The sequence below is a fragment of the Gymnoscopelus braueri genome, assembly GCF_963280865.1.
Source record: "Gymnoscopelus braueri genome assembly, chromosome: 18".
Taxonomy (NCBI): domain Eukaryota; kingdom Metazoa; phylum Chordata; class Actinopteri; order Myctophiformes; family Myctophidae; genus Gymnoscopelus; species Gymnoscopelus braueri.
In genome coordinates, this window is record NC_137618.1 from 4293471 (window position 1) to 4316646 (window position 23176).

The window sequence follows — 23176 nt, forward strand, 5'->3', positions numbered from 1 at the left end:
TTAATGCCAAATTGACCAAATTGACAAATGTTATGTAAGAAAGACGCAAACATTGTGAAAATAGCCGATCTACAAGCTCACAACACCGTTGTGAGCTTGTAGATCGATTCGGCTATTTTCACAATATGTGTCTGTGGAACCGAGTCAAACTAAATATAATGCCTCAACTCCTACAATTCCAAGTCCTTGTCAGGGTGGGGCGTCCCCAGTTCAAATATGATTATTTTGTGGGGGTCGCGGTCTGATAAGTTTAGGAACCCTTGTGTTATAGCGGTTGTTGTCAAACTTTTCTTTATTTCAAGGACCCCCATAACTCAGAATTACAGACCTGTATGAGTCCATGTGGAACCCCATAAAGGAACCCTGAGGGACCCTGGCCCTCACTTGAGAACTGCTGTGTTAGAGTAAACCTAAGCATCAATACGTGTGACGTGCACTTAGGAGGAAGTGTTCTTGACATGATCTCCTAAGTGTTCCACCCGCTTGAAAATGCTTTCTGTGGATACTCTCCATAATTGTCATCAGCTCAAATCATTGCAGCCAGACCATTTTGTAATAACTGTCACAATTATTAGCTAATCAGCTGATTGCACAGCCTGATCAACCACATGTGTAGGAATAATTAACATGTTTGTCCTGATGAAGGTCTAATGACCAAAATGTCCATTGAATAAAACATTTTTGTTCCAGACAGTGTGTGGGACCTCTTTCTCTGATCTGTTATTAAAGATCCAGTTCTGAACATAAGAATAATTAACATGAATTAACTCATTCACTGCCACAATTATTGCTGGCCGCGTTTGCCCACTGCCAGAGATTTTTCATTGAAAAAAAAAAGTACTCAGGAGCCGAGATACAGAATTTTTAAGTTTTAAGTTAACAAGGAAGTGGATGGGAGTGTAGATCTTTAAACAATCATATCTCCTTGGTCTTTGGGTCAAATTTGAAAAAAAAAATAAAAATTTTTTTTTTAATTTTTTTCAAAAAAAAATAATTACGTTTCATGTATGAACAATTATTTTTAACTAGATTTATTTTAACTTTATTTTAACTAGATTTATGTTTTACTTTAGGCGATGTATTAATGTGAATTATTTAAATGTATTTTTAACTAGAACTTCAGACAATTGACTAACTCTCTCAGCTAGCTGACAGAGTGCAATTGTTTGACTCTCTGGGGGCAAGCTAAAAGCTCATAGCGCAGCACCGAGTGCCACGCTATGAGCTTGTAGATCTGCTATTTATTTTTTTATCGTGAAAATGTGCGCAAATCTTTGAATATATATTTTTTAAAGCCCACATTTGTAAAATGTGTTGTTCCAGGGACCTCCACAAGCAAAGATTTAGGTAAAAAAAAATATATGTGTCCAAAGATTTGCACAAAATGTTCAAGATTTTTCAAAAATAGCAGATCTACAAGCTCCTAGTGAGCTTGTATATCTGCTATTTTCTAATAGCCCAAAGTATACAATAATGGTCATAGCTAAAAATCTAAAATAACACAGTATGCGTTCCCACTCTTAATTTGTTAAAGACAAGACCCATTGCAATGTGCTGTACTCTGTTTCCTTGAGCCATCCCAGACTAGCAAGGTGAGTCCTGGGGTACAGGTTTAGTAGCAGTCTAATCACTTTGTTTTCAGAGGTCTGTCATTTAGTTCTTAGTAATCTCTCAAGAACAGATTCTGCTCTGCGTTTGAATCTGTCGGTAGCCGTGTTGACAACCCGTGCGCATTGGTTTCAAGTGGGCGTGCCTTCAGATCAGAAAGCAGGCCGCGCTTTGCCCAATCAAATGTAGTGGGCGGGATTCACGTGTCCGTTGATCCTTCCCCACTCGAAACAAACCGAAACTAATTTAACAATAGCGTCCGCGGAGCAGACAAAACCACGGAAAGATATTCACATTTTAAGTGGGCTTATAACCAAAACGATCCATGTTCTCTGGGAGAAGTGGTGTTAGTGTTCCGTGTAGAAATATTGTTAGTGGGAATTAAAACATAGTCGCACCACCGGAAGTGATGCGCTGAAGGCAGACCAAAACCCTGGTTTCCTTGCGCACGGGTGCTACGCTTTCTTCTTCCCAGAGCCAACTGAGATAGTCAAAAACAGCAGAGGGCGCTCTTTTTCCTTTTTTGGCGCTGGGTTCCCAGATTGAGTTCTCAGTGACATTGAGGTGCTATAGTGAACCAGATAACAAACAGTTAACAGATAATAACAGTGTACTTGCTCTTTGTACGCGTCCAGGAAGAGGCTGGCATGTTCCAGGAGGGGAAAGGAAGTGACATCACGGCGTTGAGAGTCCCGCAGGAAGCTGGTGAGGAAGGCGGAGTTTCGGCCCGTGAGGACAGACAGGCGGACGAAACTGTCCGACAGACACGAGAAGAGACGACCGCACGGCTCTGCCAGACCACGACACACACTGTCTGATGAGAGAACACACACACATACACATACACACACACACACACACACACACACACACACACACACACACATAAGCCTACTGTACAATTGCTCACATGTGCTGCGGTAAGAACTAAATAAATAAAATAAAATAAAAACAATAATAATAAATAAGATAAAAACAATAAAAACATAAAAATGCTTTGTATTAACCTATCCTAACCGCTCTCCTACATGGGATAATGGACACAGATTTCATTCATACTGCTTCATCAGGTGGTAATATTTGTATTGTCTATTATGTGACAGCAACCAGGTTTGTTTTTAGTTTTCCTTCTATTAGAGATGAACTATTGTGACGTTAGAGGTGCATCTGTGATATCCCGCAACATTAACATACGTTGTTGGGTGGAGTCCCACAGGGCTCTATACTAGAGACTTTTCTGTTTTCGCTCTACATTAAATATCTTCGCGTTTGTTTTCCTCAGAATTGATAACATGAAACCGGCACCTGCACGTGCAGTCTCAATGTTTGTAAAAAAAATGGGAAAAAAGGTCTATTGCAATTGATTTTGCATGAAGAACAAAGCAGTTTGTGTGTATCTAACAGAAAGATTCACTTACAAAAAAAATATGGTGGATCAGACTCTGCTGGTGGAAACTGTCGTATATGCACACGTGTGTTTGTGTACCTACCTCTCTCTAGCAGGGGTTTTAGGATGGTAGTGTTTACAGTGATTGACAGACAGTAGTGTGTGTGTGTGTGTGTGTGTGTGTGTGTGTGTGTGTGTGTGTGTGTGTGTGTGTGTGTGTGTGTGTGTGTGTGTGTGTGTGTGTGTGTGTGTGTGTGTGTGTGTGTGTGTACCTCTCTCTAGCAGGGCTTTCAGGATGGTAGTGTTAACAGTGATCAGCAGACAGTAGTGTGTGTGTGTGTGTGTGTGTGTGTGTGTGTGTGTGTGTGTGTGTGTGTGTGTGTGTGTGTGTGTGTGTGTGTGTGTGTGTGTGTGTGTGTGTGTGTGTGTACCTCTCTCTAGCAGGGCTTTCAGGATGGTAGTGTGTACAGTGATCAGCAGACAGTAGTGTGTGTGTGTGTGTGTGTGTGTGTGTGTGTGTGTGTGTGTGTGTGTGTACCTCTCTCTAGCAGGGCTTTTAGGATGGTAGTGTTTACAGTGATCAGCAGACAGTAGTGTGTGTGTGTGTGTGTGTGTGTGTGTGTGTGTGTGTGTGTGTGTGTGTGTGTGTGTGTGTGTGTGTACCTCTCTCTAGCAGGGCTTTTAGGATGGTAGTGTGTACAGTGATCAGCAGACAGTAGTGTCGTCTCTCTCTAGACACCAGCTCATGGAGGGTGCCGATCAAACCGTTCCTGTTCTGGTCCGCCAGCGACGCACAGCACTGCCCCCCGCTGGACACGCTGCTGATGTACCCCATCTACACACGCACACGCACACACACACACACACGCACACACACACACACACACACACACACACACACACACACACACACACACACACACACACACACACACATGCACGCACATACGCACGCACACACACATCAACAGTTTAGAACCGCAATGTTTCCTTTTTGTGTGTGTGTGTGTGTGTGTGTGTGTGTGTGTGTGCCATTTCTCACGCTAACACTAAAGTGCAAAGTAGCAGATCTACAAGCACCCTTGAGCGCTTGTTTTAATTTCCTGAAAAGTAAGGTTTTTTAGACATAAAGCTTTCCACCCGACAGCAACATGATTGTAAATGTAGATTCCATTACGTAGCCTATAAATAAATGTCATCTACTGAATGGCATTCTAATAGCAATTGTAATACCCAACAGTCTGAGTTCGTTCTGCAATATGTCAGACTCTGGGAACAAATTCAACGGCTCCAATTAGAGGTCGGGGTCGTAAACGATCAGATCTTGAACACATTTCGCGGGTCCCGACTCCCTTAACCCATTAAGACCTGAGGTCGATTCTATAAATGCCTTGCGAATTAGCAAACTGGACATTTAGACTGAATGTTTCCTTTATCCTCATATTGCTCTAATGCACACAACTGTTTTGCCAGGTTTTATTGTTTCTCATAAGCGTGCATCCGTTGTCCATCAACAACACAGTAGTCTGTGCTTTGACTTCAGTGTGCTGACTCTCCCCCCCCCCCCCACCCGCCCCCTTGCGCTTCAACAACACAGGAAAAGGACGTTCGCGGCCCTGATATGGGCCTGGAGGGTGTGGAGTACAGCTCCTCATGCCGTCCAAAATAACAGACCCAAACCTTAACCCATTAACACATTGCATGCCAGTCGCGTAGATCTACGCGAACCTATTTAAAGCCGCAGCGTGCCAGTCGCGTAGATCTACGCGAACCGCCGATTCCCATGTTAAGTGCCCCAGGTGCACTTTCCGAATTTTTTTGATCCATTTCCGTTTCCGGTTTCCGGTCGGAAACGGAATTATTCGGGTTCCGGTTTTTTCGATCGTATCCGCTTCCTGTCTGGGATCCTGTTTAAAACTCGATTTTCTCTGGTTGTTGTTTTTCTCCTCGCTGATCACTGTTTACCGTTGATCGGCTGTAGCTTCAAGATGGCGGCACGGATTTGGAAACTGTTTTCGCTGGCCGTTTCTCACGGATCCGCTGTGTGTTTAGAACCAAATGAACGTGCACTTTTAACTTATTTAGCGAGGTCTGTGGCGACATGAAAAAAACTAAAAAACAACAATAAAACGCTGGCACTGGTGAGTACATTATGAGATTAAACTCTGGCATGGAATGTGTTAAGACCTGAGGCGATTCTTTAAAATGTTATCTAAATCAGTTTTTTTTTTTTTTACTACATTTTTATCCCACGATTTTTGTAACCCATTTTTTTCACCCGGTGCCAATTTTCTAAGTGATCCTGGGCGCTACACCAGCCCTACACCAGTCCCCCACAGCCTAGGGAGCTCATGCTTCCCTCAATCATGAGAGCCAACTGACCTTCTTGTCACCTGACAGGGGGGAGTTTCCCTGGTTGGACGTAGCGCGTGGAAGGAACACGTTATTCCAACCAGTTCCCTTCCCCTCCATCAGGCGCCCCGGCTGACATGGGGGAGGCGGTATAGTGACCAGGATTACTACATGTTTTTGTGAGGGTATTAACTACCCTAGGAGACACGGGGAGAACATGCAAACTCCACACAGAGTAGGCCCTTTCGCCAACCCCACCTAGGGTATGGGCGCTGATGACGCGGAGGAGAAGACACACCCCCAGCGCCCCCGGCTGGAATCGATCCCAGGACCTTCTAGCTGTGAGGCGACAGCGCTACCGACTGCGCCACCGTGCGCCCTAAATCCTAACAGTTTTTTGAAAAAAAATCGAATAATTTTTTTTTTCAAGATTTTTCAAAAATAGCAGATCTACAATCTCATAGCTTGTAGATCTGCACTCAGTGCCGCGCTATGAGCTTGTATATCTGCTATTTTTGAATAGCCAAAGAAATCCAAAGTGACACAGATGTGTTCCAGGTCTTAATGGGTTAAGCAGCACATAAGTACAGGTATCAGATGTTCACACCAATCTCCTCTTTACACCACTGACCTCCATGCAGACAGGAAGTGGGCGTGGTCCCACCGTGTACGTCGCCGCCTTGTAGGGTGACGTCTGACCTTGGGGCGACCTTTGACATTCGGCCTGCCCTGACCCTTGTGTCTGACCGCAGTAGTAGATGATTGGCTGGACGCAGTCGGCGTCCACCAATAGCAGCGAGTGGGCGTGGCCCGCCGAAACGTCCCACGCGTGGAGACCCTCCGAGAGCTGCATGATGGGAAGGTACGGTGGACAAGGTATAGAATCAAGTAAATGTACTCGAGTATTCAAAAGTTCAATTACAAAGTGCAAAGTGCTCTTTTTTAGTATCAGTGCATTGCTGTATTGAAATTTAGATCACTTCCAAATTCTTTTAACTCTTTGACTGCCAGAGTATTTTCATAAAGTACTCCCCCAGTGCCAGCAATTTTCGTGTTTTTTTATTTTTATATTTTGAATTTTTCTCATGAAAATAATTTAAGGGGACATAATATAAAGACCCAGCACAAATCCGCCACTAGAGAGCAGCACATGACTGCTTGATCAGGTCGTTGGGTCTCTCTCACCCTTCTTGGTAGATTAGACAGGGAAAAACATGAAAACGGATGTGACGTCCTCCCAGATTGTTTTGATCGCCAAAATTACGATGTGATACACGACGGCGATGACTGATCGTCACCCAGACCATAGATTATAGAAGAGAAACTGTCCGTTTGTCCGTCATACCGTGTGAAAGACCGTTTATTTACCTATTTTGGACGAAAATGACTGGGGAAAAGAATCAAAAACCGGAAACGGAATCCAGGTCATGAAACCGGATGCAGATGTCCGTGAAGTAAGTGGAACTCGAGAATAACATTGAATATTAAGCAGCATAGCGCAATCAGAGATTAAACAATGAACGCGCGTCCAGCGCGTCGAGCGCGTCGACGGCCAACTGGACAAAGTAGCACTTGACGCGTTATCGCGTCGTCCGCAGTCAAAGAGTTAAAAAAGAAATCCAAAACTTTCAGAAATTTGTAGGAAAGACTCCTTTCCTAGAAATGTACTGGAGTCCAAAGTATATTTGTATTTGAAATATAGCTGTCAAGACTTGGAATTGGGAAAGTATTAATGGGTCTGAAATTTTGACTTGTAAAAAAATCAAATTTTATTGATATGTTCATACATTCATTCATTTTCTATGTCTTTAAAATAACTGTAACAGTAATGCTATGGTTAAGTGAGACTGGTATACTTGTGCGCATGCGCAGATGCTACAAGACGTCTTTACATGGTGGAGACGCTCATTCCAAATCATACCTACGTCAGGATCACACAGCCAGTTGGTACGTTGTCGACATTGTTAGCTGCTAACGTAGCCTATTACTTGTTTATGTTGCTGCTGGTTGTTAATGTAGCCTGATAATAATGTCTTAAGCATGTATGTGAATGTTTACGTTCATTACTGTGTTGGCGTTAGTTGGGTTTAATGATTATTAGCCAAGAGCCTATAATGAGACGTTAGTGAACAATAGCGATAGTGAAACATTTTGAAATATTGCTTCTATACTTTCATGTCACGCTCATGAAATCCAAAAAGAGCACCCCATTCGGATGCTATCAATGCATTGAATGGGACATTAGCACCTTTTATTAGACCATTGAATGGGCGAAGTAGGCGACATACTGACCTACCCGCGATTTATCAGACCATTCATTGGGTGTTATCAAGACATACTGACCTACCGACGGAGATGACTTAAATAGTTCAGTTTCGGTTTTGGTTTTGGTTTTGGTTTCGGACCATGACGGAGGCGCGCAGTCTCAGGCGAACTGGAACCCCGTGAAGGACCACCGAGGGAGCTAAAGCGACCGAGTTGCCGTCCTGAACAGTGTGACGTTCGCCTGAGCCTACTCAGCGCCGTTGGAGTTATATACCGATAGGCACAGAATGGTAAATCATGTTGTGGGGACTGCTCCGCCTCCAAGTAGGTCAGTAGCTCCTGATTACGCCCAATGAAGGGTCTGACAAATCGCGGGTAGGTCAGTATATCGCCTACTCGTCGCCTACTCGCCCATTCAATGGTCTGATAAAACGTGATAATCTCCCATTCAATGCATTGATAGCATTTGAAGCCGGTGAAAAGAGACGGGAGGCAGAAAGAATGTGAGGAAGACTGAGGAAGATATTCCTGTGTGTGTGTGTGTGTGTGTGTGTGTGTGTGTGTGTGTGTGTGTGTGTGTGTGTGTGTGTTCATGTACCTTGATCTGGTGTGGGACGGTCACAGGAGAGTTGAGGTGACCCAGCTGGCCACTAATATTACTACCCCAAGAGAACACCTGCAATACAATACACACACACACACACACACACACACACACACACACACACACACACACACACACACACACACACACACACACACACACACACACACACACACACACACACACACACACACACACACACACACACACACACACACACACACACAGGAATATCTTCCTCAGTCTTCCTCACATTCTTTCTGCCTCCCGTCTCTTTTCACCGGCTTCAAATGCTATCAATGCATTGAATGGGAGATTATCACGTTTTATCAGACCATTGAATGGGCGAGTAGGCGACGAGTAGGCGATATACTGACCTACCCGCGATTTGTCAGACCCTTCATTGGGCGTAATCAGGAGCTACTGACCTACTTGGAGGCGGAGCAGTCCCCACAACATGATTTACCATTCTGTGCCTATCGGTATATAACTCCAACGGCGCTGAGTAGGCTCAGGCGAACGTCACACTGTTCAGGACGGCAACTCGGTCGCTTTAGCTCCCTCGGTGGTCCTTCACGGGGTTCCAGTTCGCCTGAGACTGCGCGCCTCCGTCATGGTCCGAAACCAAAACCAAAACCAAAACCGAAACTGAACTATTTAAGTCATCTCCGTCGGTAGGTCAGTATGTCTTGATAACACCCAATGAATGGTCTGATAAATCGCGGGTAGGTCAGTATGTCGCCTACTTCGCCCATTCAATGGTCTAATAAAAGGTGCTAATGTCCCATTCAATGCATTGATAGCATCCGAATGGGGTGCTCTTTTTGGATTTCATGAGCGTGACATGAAAGTATAGAAGCAATATTTCTGGAAGTGATCTAAATTTCACACAAGGTCATTACACACCGGCGATTATGCAAATTTAAGCAAAATTCGGACTCGTTCCGAATAAATAAAAGACGCTTTTTCGCTTCGCTTTTTTGCTCCGTGGAAGCTTGCATTGACTTTATTTTATTTTTAAAGCTTTAAAAAAAAAAAATTATTACCGGTATTCGCATGAAACACTTACAGTTATGTATTGGAATATTAAACTCTAAGTGGGTCTCCTTATTGATCATAAACAGCAATCAAAAGGTGCTACTTTGGTGAAGGTACCAAAAAAATAAGCATTTATTCTTTTTAATGGTTCCACTGTAAAATACAGAAGAGCATCATGGAATATGATCAGGTGATCTGTGGTTTCAATCCCCAACCTGAACATGTGTTTTCTGTTTCATAAAGAGCTATAGAGACAGGGAGACGCCTGTTACTGAACAAACACATAGAGCAACCATTACTTTCACAACATAAAGCTATTTAACACATATTGTTGTAAAACAATATCACTACCATACCTTAAACAGTACACTATGTATCTGAAAACATTTGAGGTGAGAAAAGGGCAATGCAAGGCAATGACACAGCATGCTTCAGTGCATGCTTCTCTCTCTCTCAGTCGTTTTACATCCCATAGCCCGAGGGGACGAAAGACATGGATTTTCACAATAAGCCATTTCATTCATGATGTCTTTAACTTTCATGAAGTTCAAGTATCATTTTTTGGGGAATTGAATTGAATTGAATAGAATGTGTGTGTGTGTGTGTGTGTGTGTGTGTGTGTGTGTGTGTGTGTGTGTGTGTGTGTGTGTGTGTGTGTGTGTGTGTGTGTGTGTGTGACTACTGTAACTCCCTCCTTGCTGGTGCTCCGGCATCTGCCATCAGACCTTGTTCAAAAAGCTGCGGTTCGTCTGGTGTTCAACCGCCCCAAGTTCTCCCACACAACTATCCTTCTCCGTTCTCTACACTGGCTCCCCGTAGCGGCTCGCATCCAGTTTAAAACCCTGGTGCTAGCCTATAGGGCAGTGAAAGGAACAGCTCCTTCTTACCTCCGGGCTATGGTCGATGCTTACACCCCTGCCCCGACCACTTCGGTCGGCCACCTCGGGGCGACTGATTGCCTCGTCGCTCAGTGGTCCTTCTGGCCGATCTACACGGTCACAACTTTTTTCTGTTCTGGCCCCACAGTGGTGGAATGATCATCCCACTGATGTCAGGACAGCAGAGTCACTTCTTTCGCCACAGGCATCTTTCGCCGCAGGCTGAAAACCCACCTCTTCAGGAAACACTACCCTTCCTCTTTGCCTGGCCTACTTGTTGTTAACTAGTTGTACGAACTCTTGTTTTATTATTGTATTGTTTTATTGGATCTTGTTTAGTCGATACACTTATTTGTTTTAGCTCGTGCTCATTTGATTTAGCTATTTTTGTCTCATCTGTTTAAGAAAGTAGGTAGCTGATATATTGCACTTTTACCTTAGCGCTAGGTATACTCTTAGTTGCTTGTTTTAGCTGAAAATGTACTAAAGACTTCTGGTGATTAGTAGTTTTCGTTCCCTACCTATGTTGAATACACTTATTGTAAGTCGCTTTGGATAAAAGCGTCTGCTAAATGACTGTAATGTAATGTAATGTAATGTAATGTGTGTACCTGGCAGCGGGCAGTGAGGGCCATGGAGTGATGGGAGCCGGCAGTGATTTTAACCACTTCCTCTCCTGTCAGACTGTCAATACACAGAGGCTGGAGTCTGACACACACACACACACACACACACACACACACACACACACACACACACACACACACACACACACACACACACACACACACACACACACACACACACACACACACACACACACACACACACACACACACACACACACACACACACGCACACACACAAAAAATATGTTATGCAATAGAGGAACATTCCATTTGGGCTGTAGTGTAGTGTAGTGCTTAGTGTCTGATTTAACATACTATTGGTTTCTCCCAATAAATCATGATGTATATCCTATTTTTGACAAACTATTAGTTAATTAATATAACAAACTAGGCCAATCTCTCAGTTAAATAATGAAAAATAAATACATAAATAAATAATTTGACTAAGAGATTGGCAGTCCACTCAGACACCCCTCCACTAATTAGTCGACTAATCGAGGTCAGGCCTAGCGTGCGCGTGTGTGTGCGTGTGTGTGCGTGTGTGTGAGCGTGTGTGTGTGTACCTGGGTAGGTGGTCTGCGTGTCCCAGCTGACCCTCCAGGCCACGCCCCCAGCTCCATACCTCTGTGTCCAGGGAGGGTAGCTCCGCCCCCGGCCCCGCCCTGGCAGCAGGTGGGCGTCGACGCAGCGGGGAGCCCCCTGCTGGACACAAAACCATTTAACACTCTCGACCTGCTGTCAATAAAATAAAACACATACTGTATGTTCAATCATTCCAAAGTTATTCAGACATTTTACAATTTGCAAACAATAAAAAGTCACCACATTATTTTTTTACTGGCTTAGCTAAGTGTTCCATCTGAAACAGAGGCATGTTGTGCCTCAACCAATCACAGTCTCAGCCGACCGCCCCGTTCCCTCGGGCTATTAAGCGTGCCAACGTCTCGTCACCAGCAGAAGGGGCAAATCAGCCTGCGGGGGCGAGGCATTGGGCGTGGCATTGGGCAATGTTAAGTCAACCTGGTTTTTACCCCTCAAAGATGTCCGCAGCTACCAAAAGACACTTGTTGACGCCCCCTTCAGGATTTTTGGCACGCTCTATAGGATCGATGGGAACTACCTCGATGTATCGCTATCGTATCGTTATGAGACTGTCGGTTGGCCTTCAAAATAAGAGCATGTGTCCTAGGAAACTAAGCGTTTTACTTTCGGTCAGAGAAATTCAAAGTAAGAGTGAAACTGACTTGCTATATTTTAGAAGAGCGCTTAGTTTTTATTGTTGCTACACTTAGAATATCAAATAACAAGTGTGGGAACCCAATAGCACTTAAAATTAAGAGTGTTATTGACTTGTTATTATGCATATTTTTGAATAATTTGATGTTGCAACACTTAAAATAGAATATGAAAAGTTAACGGTAATATCGTATATAGAAATATTTGTCATAAATACAGAGATATGATGTTTTTCCCATATGGCCCTATTAATACCATGCTTACCGTGCCTCCATAGTCCAGGCAGTGAGTGAGTTCTGTGGCCTCCTGTTCTCTCCTCATAGCTGAGGTCCATCAGGCAGGAGGTGGTCGCCTTCTTTCTCATCACCACCACCTCCTCCTCCCCCTGCTCCTCCAGAGACACCCGCACCTCCTCCCCCTGCTCCTCCAGAGACACCCGCACCTCCTCCACACACGCAGGAGCAGAGGAGGCCAGGCCACAGCTACAGTACAGGGACACACACAACAGAGGTGGGACAAATTCACTAAAGGGATAGTTCACCCCCAAAATGACTTTTTCTTTATGGATTAGTCACCCCATGGAGACTTGAATTCATGATTTATTTTGGTTTGACTGGCAGCGGTTCCGGTAGCAGACACAAAGAGTCTCCTTTGTGTCTCCTACCGGAACCGCTGCCTATCGGTCCGCTGGTTCTAAAATATCAAAAAATGGCAAATGTACAAGCACACAGCATGGCACAAAGTGACGTGCTGTGAGCTTGTACATCTGCTATTTTTGAATAGCCAACGATAATATCTAATCTGTCTGTCAGTTAATTTTTTTGGGGTTAATCTCACAAACCACTGGACCGATCAGAACCAAATGTCTCAAATGACACACACACACACACACACACACACACACACACACACACACACACACACACACACACACACACACACACACACACACACTCTAAGAAAGATGACAGACAGACAGACTGACAGGCTTTGCTGTGATTGGATGGCAGAACTTACAGGTGGGCGTGTCTGATGACTGGACACTCGTCTTCATAACTGGAGCCTTCTGCTAGAGAAGACTGACTGTCTTCTGATAGGTGGAGAGGAGAGGAGAGGAGAGGAGAGGAGAGGAGAGGAGAGGAGAGGAGAGGAGAGGAGAGGAGAGGAGAGTTTACGTGTTATGAGCTTGTAGATCTGCTATTTTAACTAGTGGTTCTCAAACTTTTTGGGCTCAGGGCGCATTGTTGCTTTTCACTTTAGCAACTAATATTTATATATTGTTTTGTAACTGTTATATTTAACATAACAGTACGATAGGCACTTCTATAACTATTGGTATCATTATCATAATGATTATTACTATTATTATTATGCGTTCAAACTCTATCATTTTGTGATTTCAATCTTTCAAAATTATTCCATATCTTTGGACTTGTATCCTGGGTCTGGGTGGCTAAGAGACTTGAGAGAAAATTAATTACAGTTTACAAGTGATATTGGTCAATTCAAAAGTATTCCATGGCTGGCATCATGGCACCCTAGGGTGCCACAGCACCCACTTAGAGAAACCCTGAAATAGGGCTTAGGTCAGTGGTTCTCAAGCAGTGGTCCGGGGACCACCAGTGGTCCATGGGGGGTACCAGGGGGTCCCCAGCGAAATTAGTTAACATAGCGTCACAAACATTTTAACCACTGAGCTTTGGCTATTAAAAAAATAGCAGATATACAAGCTCATAGCGCGGCACCGAGTGCCGCGCTATGAGCTTGTAGATCTGCTATTTTTGAAAAAACTTGAAAATGTGTGCATATATTTGAATATATATATATTTTTTCTAAAGCGAACATTTTTAACTCAAATCTTTGCTTCTGGGGGTCCCTGGCACAAAACATTTTCAGATGGGGGTCCGTGGCCAAATTTATATCAATTTAGGGGTCCTCGGCATGAAAAAGGTTGAAAACCGTTGGCGAAATGATTAATTTATAACGCATTTTTGTACGTTTGGGTCCCAGGGGGGTCTCGAGCTAAGAAGTTTGTGAATCCCTGGATTATAGTTGTGAACATACATGTTTATCATAAATGATTATCATAAACATAATGATGAATGATTATCAATAATAATGATTATGATCATAAAGTGATTATGACTGACCTGACGTGTGACTGGTCAGTGAGGTGCTATCCCCCGCCCCTCCGGTGTGATTGACATCCTCAGCGTCCTGTGAGCGGATGGAGAGTCTGTGAAAGAAGTCCTTAAGCTCCACCTCATCCGGGAACGATGAGCTCTTATTGGCTCTCCAGCCGGCCGGGGGGCGGGCCATAGGACTGCTGTCCGCTTGTGCGTCAGGCCCAAGCTGGGCCGCCATTGGTGGATTTGGTTCTGTAGAGGAAGATGGTGTTGTGTTGCTATGGAGAGAGAGAGAGAGAGAGAGAGAGAGAGAGAGAGAGAGAGAGAGAGAGAGAGAGAGAGAGAGACAGACAGACAGACGGACGAAGAGAGAGAGAGTGAATATGAGAACATTTGATGATACATGAGAACTCAATACGCGTCACAGTGCGACACGTTTTGAGCTTGTAGCTATTTTTGCAATTTTTGAATTGGAATCCTGAAAAGTAACATTTTTTATTAATTTCAAATGCATTTAGTTATACTTATGTTAACTTTATGAACTTAAATACAAATACATTGGACATAAAAAAGACAATAGAATTTTAATACTAGTCATTAAACTACTAATATAGACTGAAGTCATTAAAGCGGGTCATGTTTGCAATTGTAACAGCTGAAATCATTAATGTATCAGTATTCCCATATTAACTCTTTGACTGCCAGAGTATTTTCATAAAGTACTCCCCCATTGCCAGCAATTTTCGTGTTTTTTTTATTTTTATATTTTGAAAATGTTCATGAAAATAATTGATCAGACTGTTTTTTAAAGACGCCGCACAAATCCGCCACTAGAGAGCAGCACATGATAGCTTGATCAGCTCCTTGTGTCACTGTTACCCTTCTTGAGCGATTAGACAGGGAAAAACATGAAAACGGATGTGACGTCCTCCCAGATTGTTTTGATCGTCAAAATTACGATGTGATACACGACGGCGATGACTGATCGTCACCCAGACCATAGATTATAGAAGAGAAGCTGTCCGTTTGTCCGTTATACCGTGTGAAAAACCGTTTGTTTACCTATTTTGGACGAAAATGACCGGGGGAAAATAATCAAAAACCGGAAACGGAACCCAGGTCCTGAAACCGGATGCAGATATGGGTGAAGTAAGTGGAACTCGAGAATAACATTGAATTTTAAGCAGCATAGCGCGATCAGAGATTAAACAATGAACGCAAATCCAACGCGTCAAACGCGTCAATGGCGTGGGTGGATTAAGTAGTAATTGACGCGTTTTCGAGTCAATGGCGTTTATAGAGTTAACCTGAGGGCCGCATTAAGTGACGGCGGGGGCCGCATGTGGCCCCCGGGCCGCCTGTTGCCCATGTATGATGTAGTATATGAAAAAGTAGGGCATTCATTTGCGAAAAACAAAACAAAAAAAAACTAAAAAGTTAAAATATGGAGATAAGAGGTTTCTATAGCAACGGAATATTGTACTGTAACAATAACATAAATACAATACATTGTGGTGTTGGCTCCATGGTTTGGGGTTTGGGTTCTGGAGGAATCAGGGCTGGAGGTGGCAGATCTTCCCCGGGTCCAGAGCTTGGTTCTGGGGCTACTCTTCTGAGAGGAGCCCTGGGGGGAGCACCGACCATGGAGGAGTCAGGGAGAAAACACATGAACACAATAAGACCGGGAACACATCTGTGTCATTTTATACATTTCTTGGGCTATTCAAAAATAGCAGATCTACAAGCTTATAGCGCGGCACCGAGTGCCGCGCTACGAGCTTGTAGATCTGCTATTTTCACAAAATCGTGAACATTTGTGCAAATCTTTGAATATATATATATATATATATATATATATATATATATATATATATGAACTAAATAGGACTCGTGCACATCTTGTTGGACCCCGACTGGAGGTGCAGGTCAGCGCAAGAGATATGTATAAAGCAGAAGAAAACCTTCAAAAGAAGGGACCGCACACTCGAAACTATATAGCACCTGAGGAAGCGGAAGCGAAACGCGTTGTGCAACAAATAAAAAAGCAAAATCAGTCCTGAGGAGTGTGCGGTCCCTTCTTTTGAAGGTTTTCTTCTTTAGCTTTTTTTTAGCACTTTGGTAACCCTGAAAAAGTTGTAAAATGTGCTGTATAAATAAAGTGGATTGGATTGGATTATAGCAACATAAGTTTAAAAAATAAACTGTAAGGATTTAGAAGACATTTGTAGAACCCCCAGTAGCTAAGATTTGAATTAAAAATAAATGCTTTAAAATATATATATTCAAAGATTTGTAAAAAAAATCTGGATTTCTAAAAAACAGCAGATCTCGAAGCTCATAGCGCGACAATCGGTGCCGCGCTATGAGCTTGTACATCTGCTATTTTTGAATAGCCCAAAGAAATGTAAAATGACACAGATACGTTCCCGGATCGAATGGGTTACCATAGCATGTCATAATAGGCCAACATTCTGCAAAGAATGCGTGAACATTTTTGAGAAAACAGCAGATCAACACACTTTGTTTGGTGGTGAGCTTGTGGATCTGTTATTTTTGAAAATCTATGATTTTATTAAAATCTAATTTCTGTTGATTACATTAATTAGTTTGATTGACTGTTGCACCCATAATGTAAACACTAATCCTATTTAAATGAAAATGAACCAAGTGATTTAATATAATCAAGTCAATACATTGCAGTGCTGCTGAATTTCCCTTCTACTATACTGTACATCATCTGAGTCACTATAGAGTAAGTCAGCGGTTACCAACCTTTTCAAGTCCATATGGGCTTTTATCCCAATGTGTAAGCAGAGATCTACCACTACATTATGTTAAAATAACAACACCAGGAGTAAGATATCATATTTACATTGCTGACTTGCTCAATATGCATACATCCACACAAATAAGAATAAACATGGCTAGCTGTGTAATCAAAGCCAAAATATTAGAACATAATGTATAAATATTCCAAAATATTAGGCAAAATGGAAAAAAAGGTTTAAAGAAAATGTGGTGTGTGTGTGTCTGTGTCTGTGTCTGTGTGTGTGTGTGTGTGTGTGTGTGTGTGTGTGTGTGTGTGTGTGTGTGTGTGTGTGTGTGTAATAAAATGCTAATAACCTATCTTCTCTTCAGTGCAGAATATTGAGTTTCACAGTTCAAAGCCGATATTCACAATTACCGATATTCTGTCCAATGAATGTATCGATCTTCTGTTTTTATTGACAAAAAGCAAACGCATAATCACATATTTGTGCATATCTGTCAAAACGATACTTGTGACAGCTACGATGACAGATAAAACAGTGTCAGGCCACCTTTCATGAGACTGCTGTCACTGCACATGATCTACAAGCCTTTTGAAATCTGGTTGATAGTTAGTGACTGAGGCAGTCATTAAGATGTGAATCAGTAGGACAAGTTTTATACTTGGATTTTATTATTTTAATTTTTGAAAAGGCCAATTCACACATAAGCTACATCCACGCGTGTAGCTTAAATGCACAACACCTTCAATTCAATGTCACACCGAATTTCAACAATCTCTACAGTAATGTGTCAACCCACTGTATTTGAACAGCTGTTCTATGTCAATAGCACTGAGGAAAGGGTTTGATACAAAACCAACTGCTTGACTCATGTCACGTACCTCCACAAATCTACAGTCAAATTCTGATGTTTTGTCTGTGATGTTTTGTGACACCTTTTTCTTTCTTTTATTTATTTTTAAATTTGGGAAGTGTGTCAGCCTTGCATGTCGCAACTGAGAGCTCCACCAACTGACCTTCACTTTGAATGCCTAGACAGCAGTAATCATGGGACTATATGCCTCGGCCTTTCCCTTGCAATTCTCGGTTAAGATCACTGAGTTTTGCTGTCAGATCTGTAAGCTCCATTTCAAGCCTGTGACATCACTCATCTATGACGTATCTATGACATAATGACTCCATATTTGGGCATGGTTTCAGCCCAGCTCGGCCATTGACCTCCATTATAACATTTAAGTGAAGGGATATTTCACTTTCAAATTAAATAAACATTCAAAAATATATGTAAAAATGTTTTAAAAGTTATGGAAAAAATGCACGCATGGTTTGTTTCACATGGAATGCACGTCGTGGAGTCTACAGCTTAAACAGCTCCGCGCAGCTCAACGGTGAGATTTCTGGCACCGAACGTAATCTGTTATTATAAAATTCACCGAATGTGTTAAAAAAAAAACATCCACTGCCAGCTATTTTTCAATTTTCTTACCTTTTCAAGTAGTCACAGAATATTTATCTCCAGTATAACCCTATAAACGGTTCTCTCTCCTGATTGGATGAAATTGGCAACCCTCCTGAAAAGGGTTCAAAGGGCCTGTATCGTGAAATTTATGGTCTTTTTTGGGATGCCGTGACATCCCTTTTATTTGTGGTCTGTCTATTTCTGAACATGTGTACTTTGTTAACTAGTTGTTGTCCAGCTACACACCTTCAGGGGCGTGGTTTCCACTAGCTCCACCCCCAACGGACAGTAGTGGCCGTCGTCAACCGCAACGAGCTCTTTCCTCCGGGCGGCCAATGGGGTGCTCCGCTGCTCAGAGGTGGCCAATGGGGCGCTCCGCTGCTCAGAGGCATTGTGGGGGTTGTGGTTCTGGGGAGGTAGGCTGCGAACCAGGGCAAGGCTGTGGAAATCCCCACAAGCCACCTGTGTGCAAACAAACACATTGGATATTTACAAAGACGTAATAAACATTACATTTCATATTAACCACAAACACACAAGATTTGTTTGAAAATAGCAGATCTACAAGCTCACAACGCTCACAAGTGGGTTTGGCAATATCTTCGCTTTGAGGTTATAAACGGCCGGCAACAACTGATAAATAAATAAATAATTAGGGTCATTTTTGACCCGTTTTCAAGTTTAAATAGGTTCTTTATTGGAACAAGGCCTCGTGATATCCTCAGAAATTTTAACGCAACAAAATTAATTATCACCATTTCAGTTCATTCTGATTCTGAAAAAAGTGACATCTGTGGTGTTACGGGTGGCTCAATTCCCCCCAAATTGTCAATAGTCAATGTTTACATGTTTGAGAGAGAGAGAAACTTCAATTTGCGGAGTAAAATAAAGTTTGGGTTTATGAAAAATAATTGACTTTTTGCGTTCTTTCCTGACATGTATATATATGGCTCAATTTCGACCCGTAACACTGCAAATGTCACTATTGTTAATAATATTAAGTAAAAAGACTAAAACAAGTAATTTATTTTTGGATGTGTGTTCTGATATTAGTCTATTATAGCGAGATAACACCATTGACCATTGTCTTCATTATAGGAAATGTAATGAGTTAATTTTTTTATTTTTATAATTGATCGAGCTGTATTGAAAGATGAAACAAAAAATAAATAATGAAACACACAATTAAATAAATAATCAAATAAATACCTGAATGACGTGTCTGCCTGCCAAGTGTTCCACCTGAAACATGAACACAAAAGTATACTGGTTGACAACTGAACCGCTTTTTATCACACTGTCAGAGCAGGTGTGTGGAGACTTCACGTCTGCTGTACAATTACAATACCGCTGGTTCTCAATCTGTTTAATTTCAAGGACCACCGTAACTCTGAGAGTGTACAAATGGAACCAAATGGACCCGTAAGGGTCCATTTGGTTCCATGTGTACACTCTCAGAGTTATTGTCTTCTACTAGATCTCTTCTCCACTAGCCTCAATCTCCAGGCTTTTATTGTTTAGTTTTGCTAAAAAATAAAAGCCTGGACCAGCGCGTCGGTCTACCCGGTATAGGAAGTGTTTCATTTCCCCAACCAACCAGAGTGCAGTGGGCGTCGCTCGTAATGTCGTGTTGACGGGGCGGGGGCTGACGGACAGATCGGTGAACCAATGGGATCAGGCGCATTCTCTCCGCGCTGATTTTAAACCCGCCCCTCTATGCACGAAAGCAGGAAGGCTAGTGCAGCCTAGTCCCTCCCTAACATTGTAGTCAATATATTTAGTTATAGTTTTAGTCATCATAGCTTAGTTTTTATTTCGTTTTTATTTCGTTTTTATTTCGTTTTTATTTCGTTTTTGTCAGTGAAAAAAGGTCGACTGAACATTTTCCGTCACAGTTTTAGTGGACAGAATGAACACAATGGACTAGGGCATTAACGAATAGTGATTTATGGTATTCGAATTATTCGACCCAAAAGTATTCGAATATTCGATTATTCGATTTGATTATAAGAAATTAAAAAATTAAAAAAAATTAAAAAAGTTTTTTTTTTTTTTTTTTTTTTTTAATTGCATTGATGACTCGACTCAAGGAATGCGAGTTGACGTCACACCAGAGCTCACAGCTGCATGTCTGCTCTAGAAAAGCCACTAAAAAAAAAAATCTTAAAAAAAATAAAAAAAATAATGCTTTTTTTTTTTTTTTTTTTCGAATAGTCGAATAGTGGTTTGATAGTCGAATAGTCGGTTTGATATTCGAATATTCGAATATTCGACTATTCTGTTAATGCCCTACAATGGACTGCTACGGGGGAGGTGGTTCCACACAGACCTTGCGTGGCTTCCAGACGGGGAAGGTTTTGGTGACCAGGCCCAGCTGGCACCCGGAGCCCCAGGACCAGACCTCCTGCTGGGCAGACAGGGCCAGGGTGTGTTCCCTTCCACACGACACGTCCACCACCCTCACCCCTAGTGGTGGGACCATGTCACTGTCCACCATGCTGACCAGAGAGGCCTCAGCCACGAAGAGAGGACCTCTGACTGGAGAGGAGAGGAGAGGAGAGGAGAGGAGAGGAGAGGAGAGGAGAGGGGAGGGGAGGGGAGGGGAGGGGAGGGGAGGGGAGGGGAGAGGAGAGGAGAGGAGGGGAGAGGAGAGGAGAGGAGAGGAGAGGAGAGGAGAGGAGAGGAGAGGAGGGGAGGGGAGGGGAGGGGAGGGGAGAGGAGAGGAGAGGAGAGGAGAGGAGAGGAGAGGAGAGGAGAGGAGGGGAGGGGAGGGGAGGGGAGGGGAGGGGAGGGGAGGGGAGGGGAGGGGAGAGGAGAGGAGAGAGGAGAGGAGAGGAGAGGAGAGGAGAGGAGAGGAGAGGAGAGGAGGGGAGGGGAGGGGAGGGGAGAGGAGAGGAGAGGAGAGGAGAGGAGAGGAGAGGAGAGGAGAGGAGAGGAGAGGAGAGGAGAGGATGTTAACCGTAGTGTTTGTAAAGCACAGGTCTTCAACAGGGGGTCTGTGAACTCTAGGGGGTCGTCAAGAGTTACAACATTAACTCAGAGTTTTTTACAATAACCACTTGAATCCTAGCATCGATATTCTGGGGGGAACAGTTGCCGAAAATAGCGGACCTAGAAATTATTAAATGTCAGTCATTTCTTTTCATATTGTTATTTGTTATATGTTCCCTGTGCAACTTTTGAAATGAACCCTAAAAGGCTAAACAGAAAAGTGATTTGTATTCATGTGAAGAACACAATTAAATCGTTAATCACATTCATATGTGTCACAATTAATCGTCAAGTAAACTGACAGCCCTAATCATTTCTTGGACCTTCTTCAGGAAGCCTGGCTTAGATCAGCTTGTATCAGTCACAGGCGCGTTATTTGTTTCTAGGCCGTGATCCGGCGTATCTGTAGGAGAACGAGGGAAGGGGAGCGCTTGTTTTCCTTACAAGCCCCGGTCGTGCGGGGCTTCTAAGCACCGCCCGCGTGCGATAATTGTATCCGTAATGACGGCAAGTGACTGAGGGGCGAGATTTGTAACGAAAACAAGCGCTCCCCTTCTCACGTAAACCAGGAAGTTGCCCTTCCTAGTTTGTGCCGTCAGTCGCGGGAAGCCGGGAACTACTTTCTTGTAGAAATTGTTCTTAGTGAATTGTTATAAAACGTTTTATTTGGGACGTGTCTACGATTTTCATGTTGCCAAATTTGTAGCTGCAATAAGCCAGGTGAGGTTGCGGTTTACCACGATTTTACAAATGGCTGCTAGGGTCTGAGGCGCTCCGCTGAGGGTCGTGCCCCACTACGCCTCTCAGTCATTGTAAAATCTACAGAAGTGTCTCATTGCTTAGTTATTTCAGCCACGAAAGAAAGGGAACAACGTGTGAAGAGTGGAAGTGAAACTAACCGGTGTGTTCCTGCGGTGGGACGCCGTCTCCTCTCCCCGTCAGACCACACTGTCCGGCCGCGTTCTCCCCCCACATGTACACCGCTCCCTGCTCGGTCAGCGCTGCACAGTGGAAGCCCCCCGCCGCCACGCGCACCACCGTCTGCCCGCACAGAGAGCTCTCCATCAGGGGAGAGGAGGACGACACCACCAGACCCCTCCGCCATGTCAGCTCTCCAAACGTATACACCACACCACCTGTGGAGGAGAACAGAGGTTATCAAACTTTTTCATGTCAAGGACCCCCCCCCCCCCCCCAAATTGATATGTAGAAGGCCGTGGACCACCCATCTGAAAAAATGTTTTCTGCCAGGGACTCCCAGAAGAGAATTATTCAAATGTTCAAATTCAATAATAGCAGATGTACAGGTTCGCAGTGCAGCACGAAGTGACGCGCTGTGAGCTTGTAGATCTGCTATTTTTGAATAGCCAACATATAAATGGATAAAGTGGTTAAAATAATTGAACCTTATGATTAAACCTTGGTTGTAAAAAAAAAAGTTGTCAAAATTCTATTTATCTCCTGAGCAAGCACACTGGCTCTATTACCTCAGTGGTAAAAATGTCAGCACTTGCGCAGCGCAGGAGACCTAAAGGTTCAAATCCGGGGTAGAACAGGAAGAGTTACATAGTGCAGCTTTAACCCATTAAGACCTGAGGCCGATTCTACAAAGGCCTTGTAAATCACTAGTTCTCACACTGTCAAGATTGTTCAAGAATAGCAGATGTACAACCTCGCAGCGCAGCACAAAGTGACAAGCTGTGAGTTTGTATATCTGCTATTTCTTTTATAGCCAACGCAAAAATTTAAAATGACACAGATGCTTTCCCGGTTTGAATGGGTTAAAGGAGTAGTTCACCCCAAAAAATTACTTCATATCAATTACACACCCC

The 23176-nt window shown here is 43.3% G+C and overlaps 1 protein-coding gene across 1 annotated transcript in view; it reads right to left on the reverse strand.

The window, feature by feature from the left end:
• Positions 1-380: 380 nt before the first annotated feature.
• LOC308105822 (alsin-like) overlaps positions 381-23176 on the reverse strand; it is a gene marked incomplete at its 3' end in the record, with an annotated part of 26848 nt that continues 4052 nt past the window's right edge. The window contains exons 4-18 of the mRNA XM_080456746.1: positions 22244-22480; positions 20683-20891; positions 19563-19595; positions 18600-18815; positions 15632-15747; positions 14148-14401; positions 13015-13087; positions 12262-12479; positions 11325-11460; positions 10744-10840; positions 8211-8288; positions 5979-6194; positions 3659-3830; positions 2223-2422; positions 381-410 (exon numbers count right to left, since the gene is read on the reverse strand). Of these exons, the coding sequence (XP_080312872.1) occupies positions 381-410; positions 2223-2422; positions 3659-3830; positions 5979-6194; positions 8211-8288; positions 10744-10840; positions 11325-11460; positions 12262-12479; positions 13015-13087; positions 14148-14401; positions 15632-15747; positions 18600-18815; positions 19563-19595; positions 20683-20891; positions 22244-22480 (2285 nt within the window). The remainder of the gene's footprint in view (positions 411-2222; positions 2423-3658; positions 3831-5978; positions 6195-8210; positions 8289-10743; positions 10841-11324; positions 11461-12261; positions 12480-13014; positions 13088-14147; positions 14402-15631; positions 15748-18599; positions 18816-19562; positions 19596-20682; positions 20892-22243; positions 22481-23176) is intronic.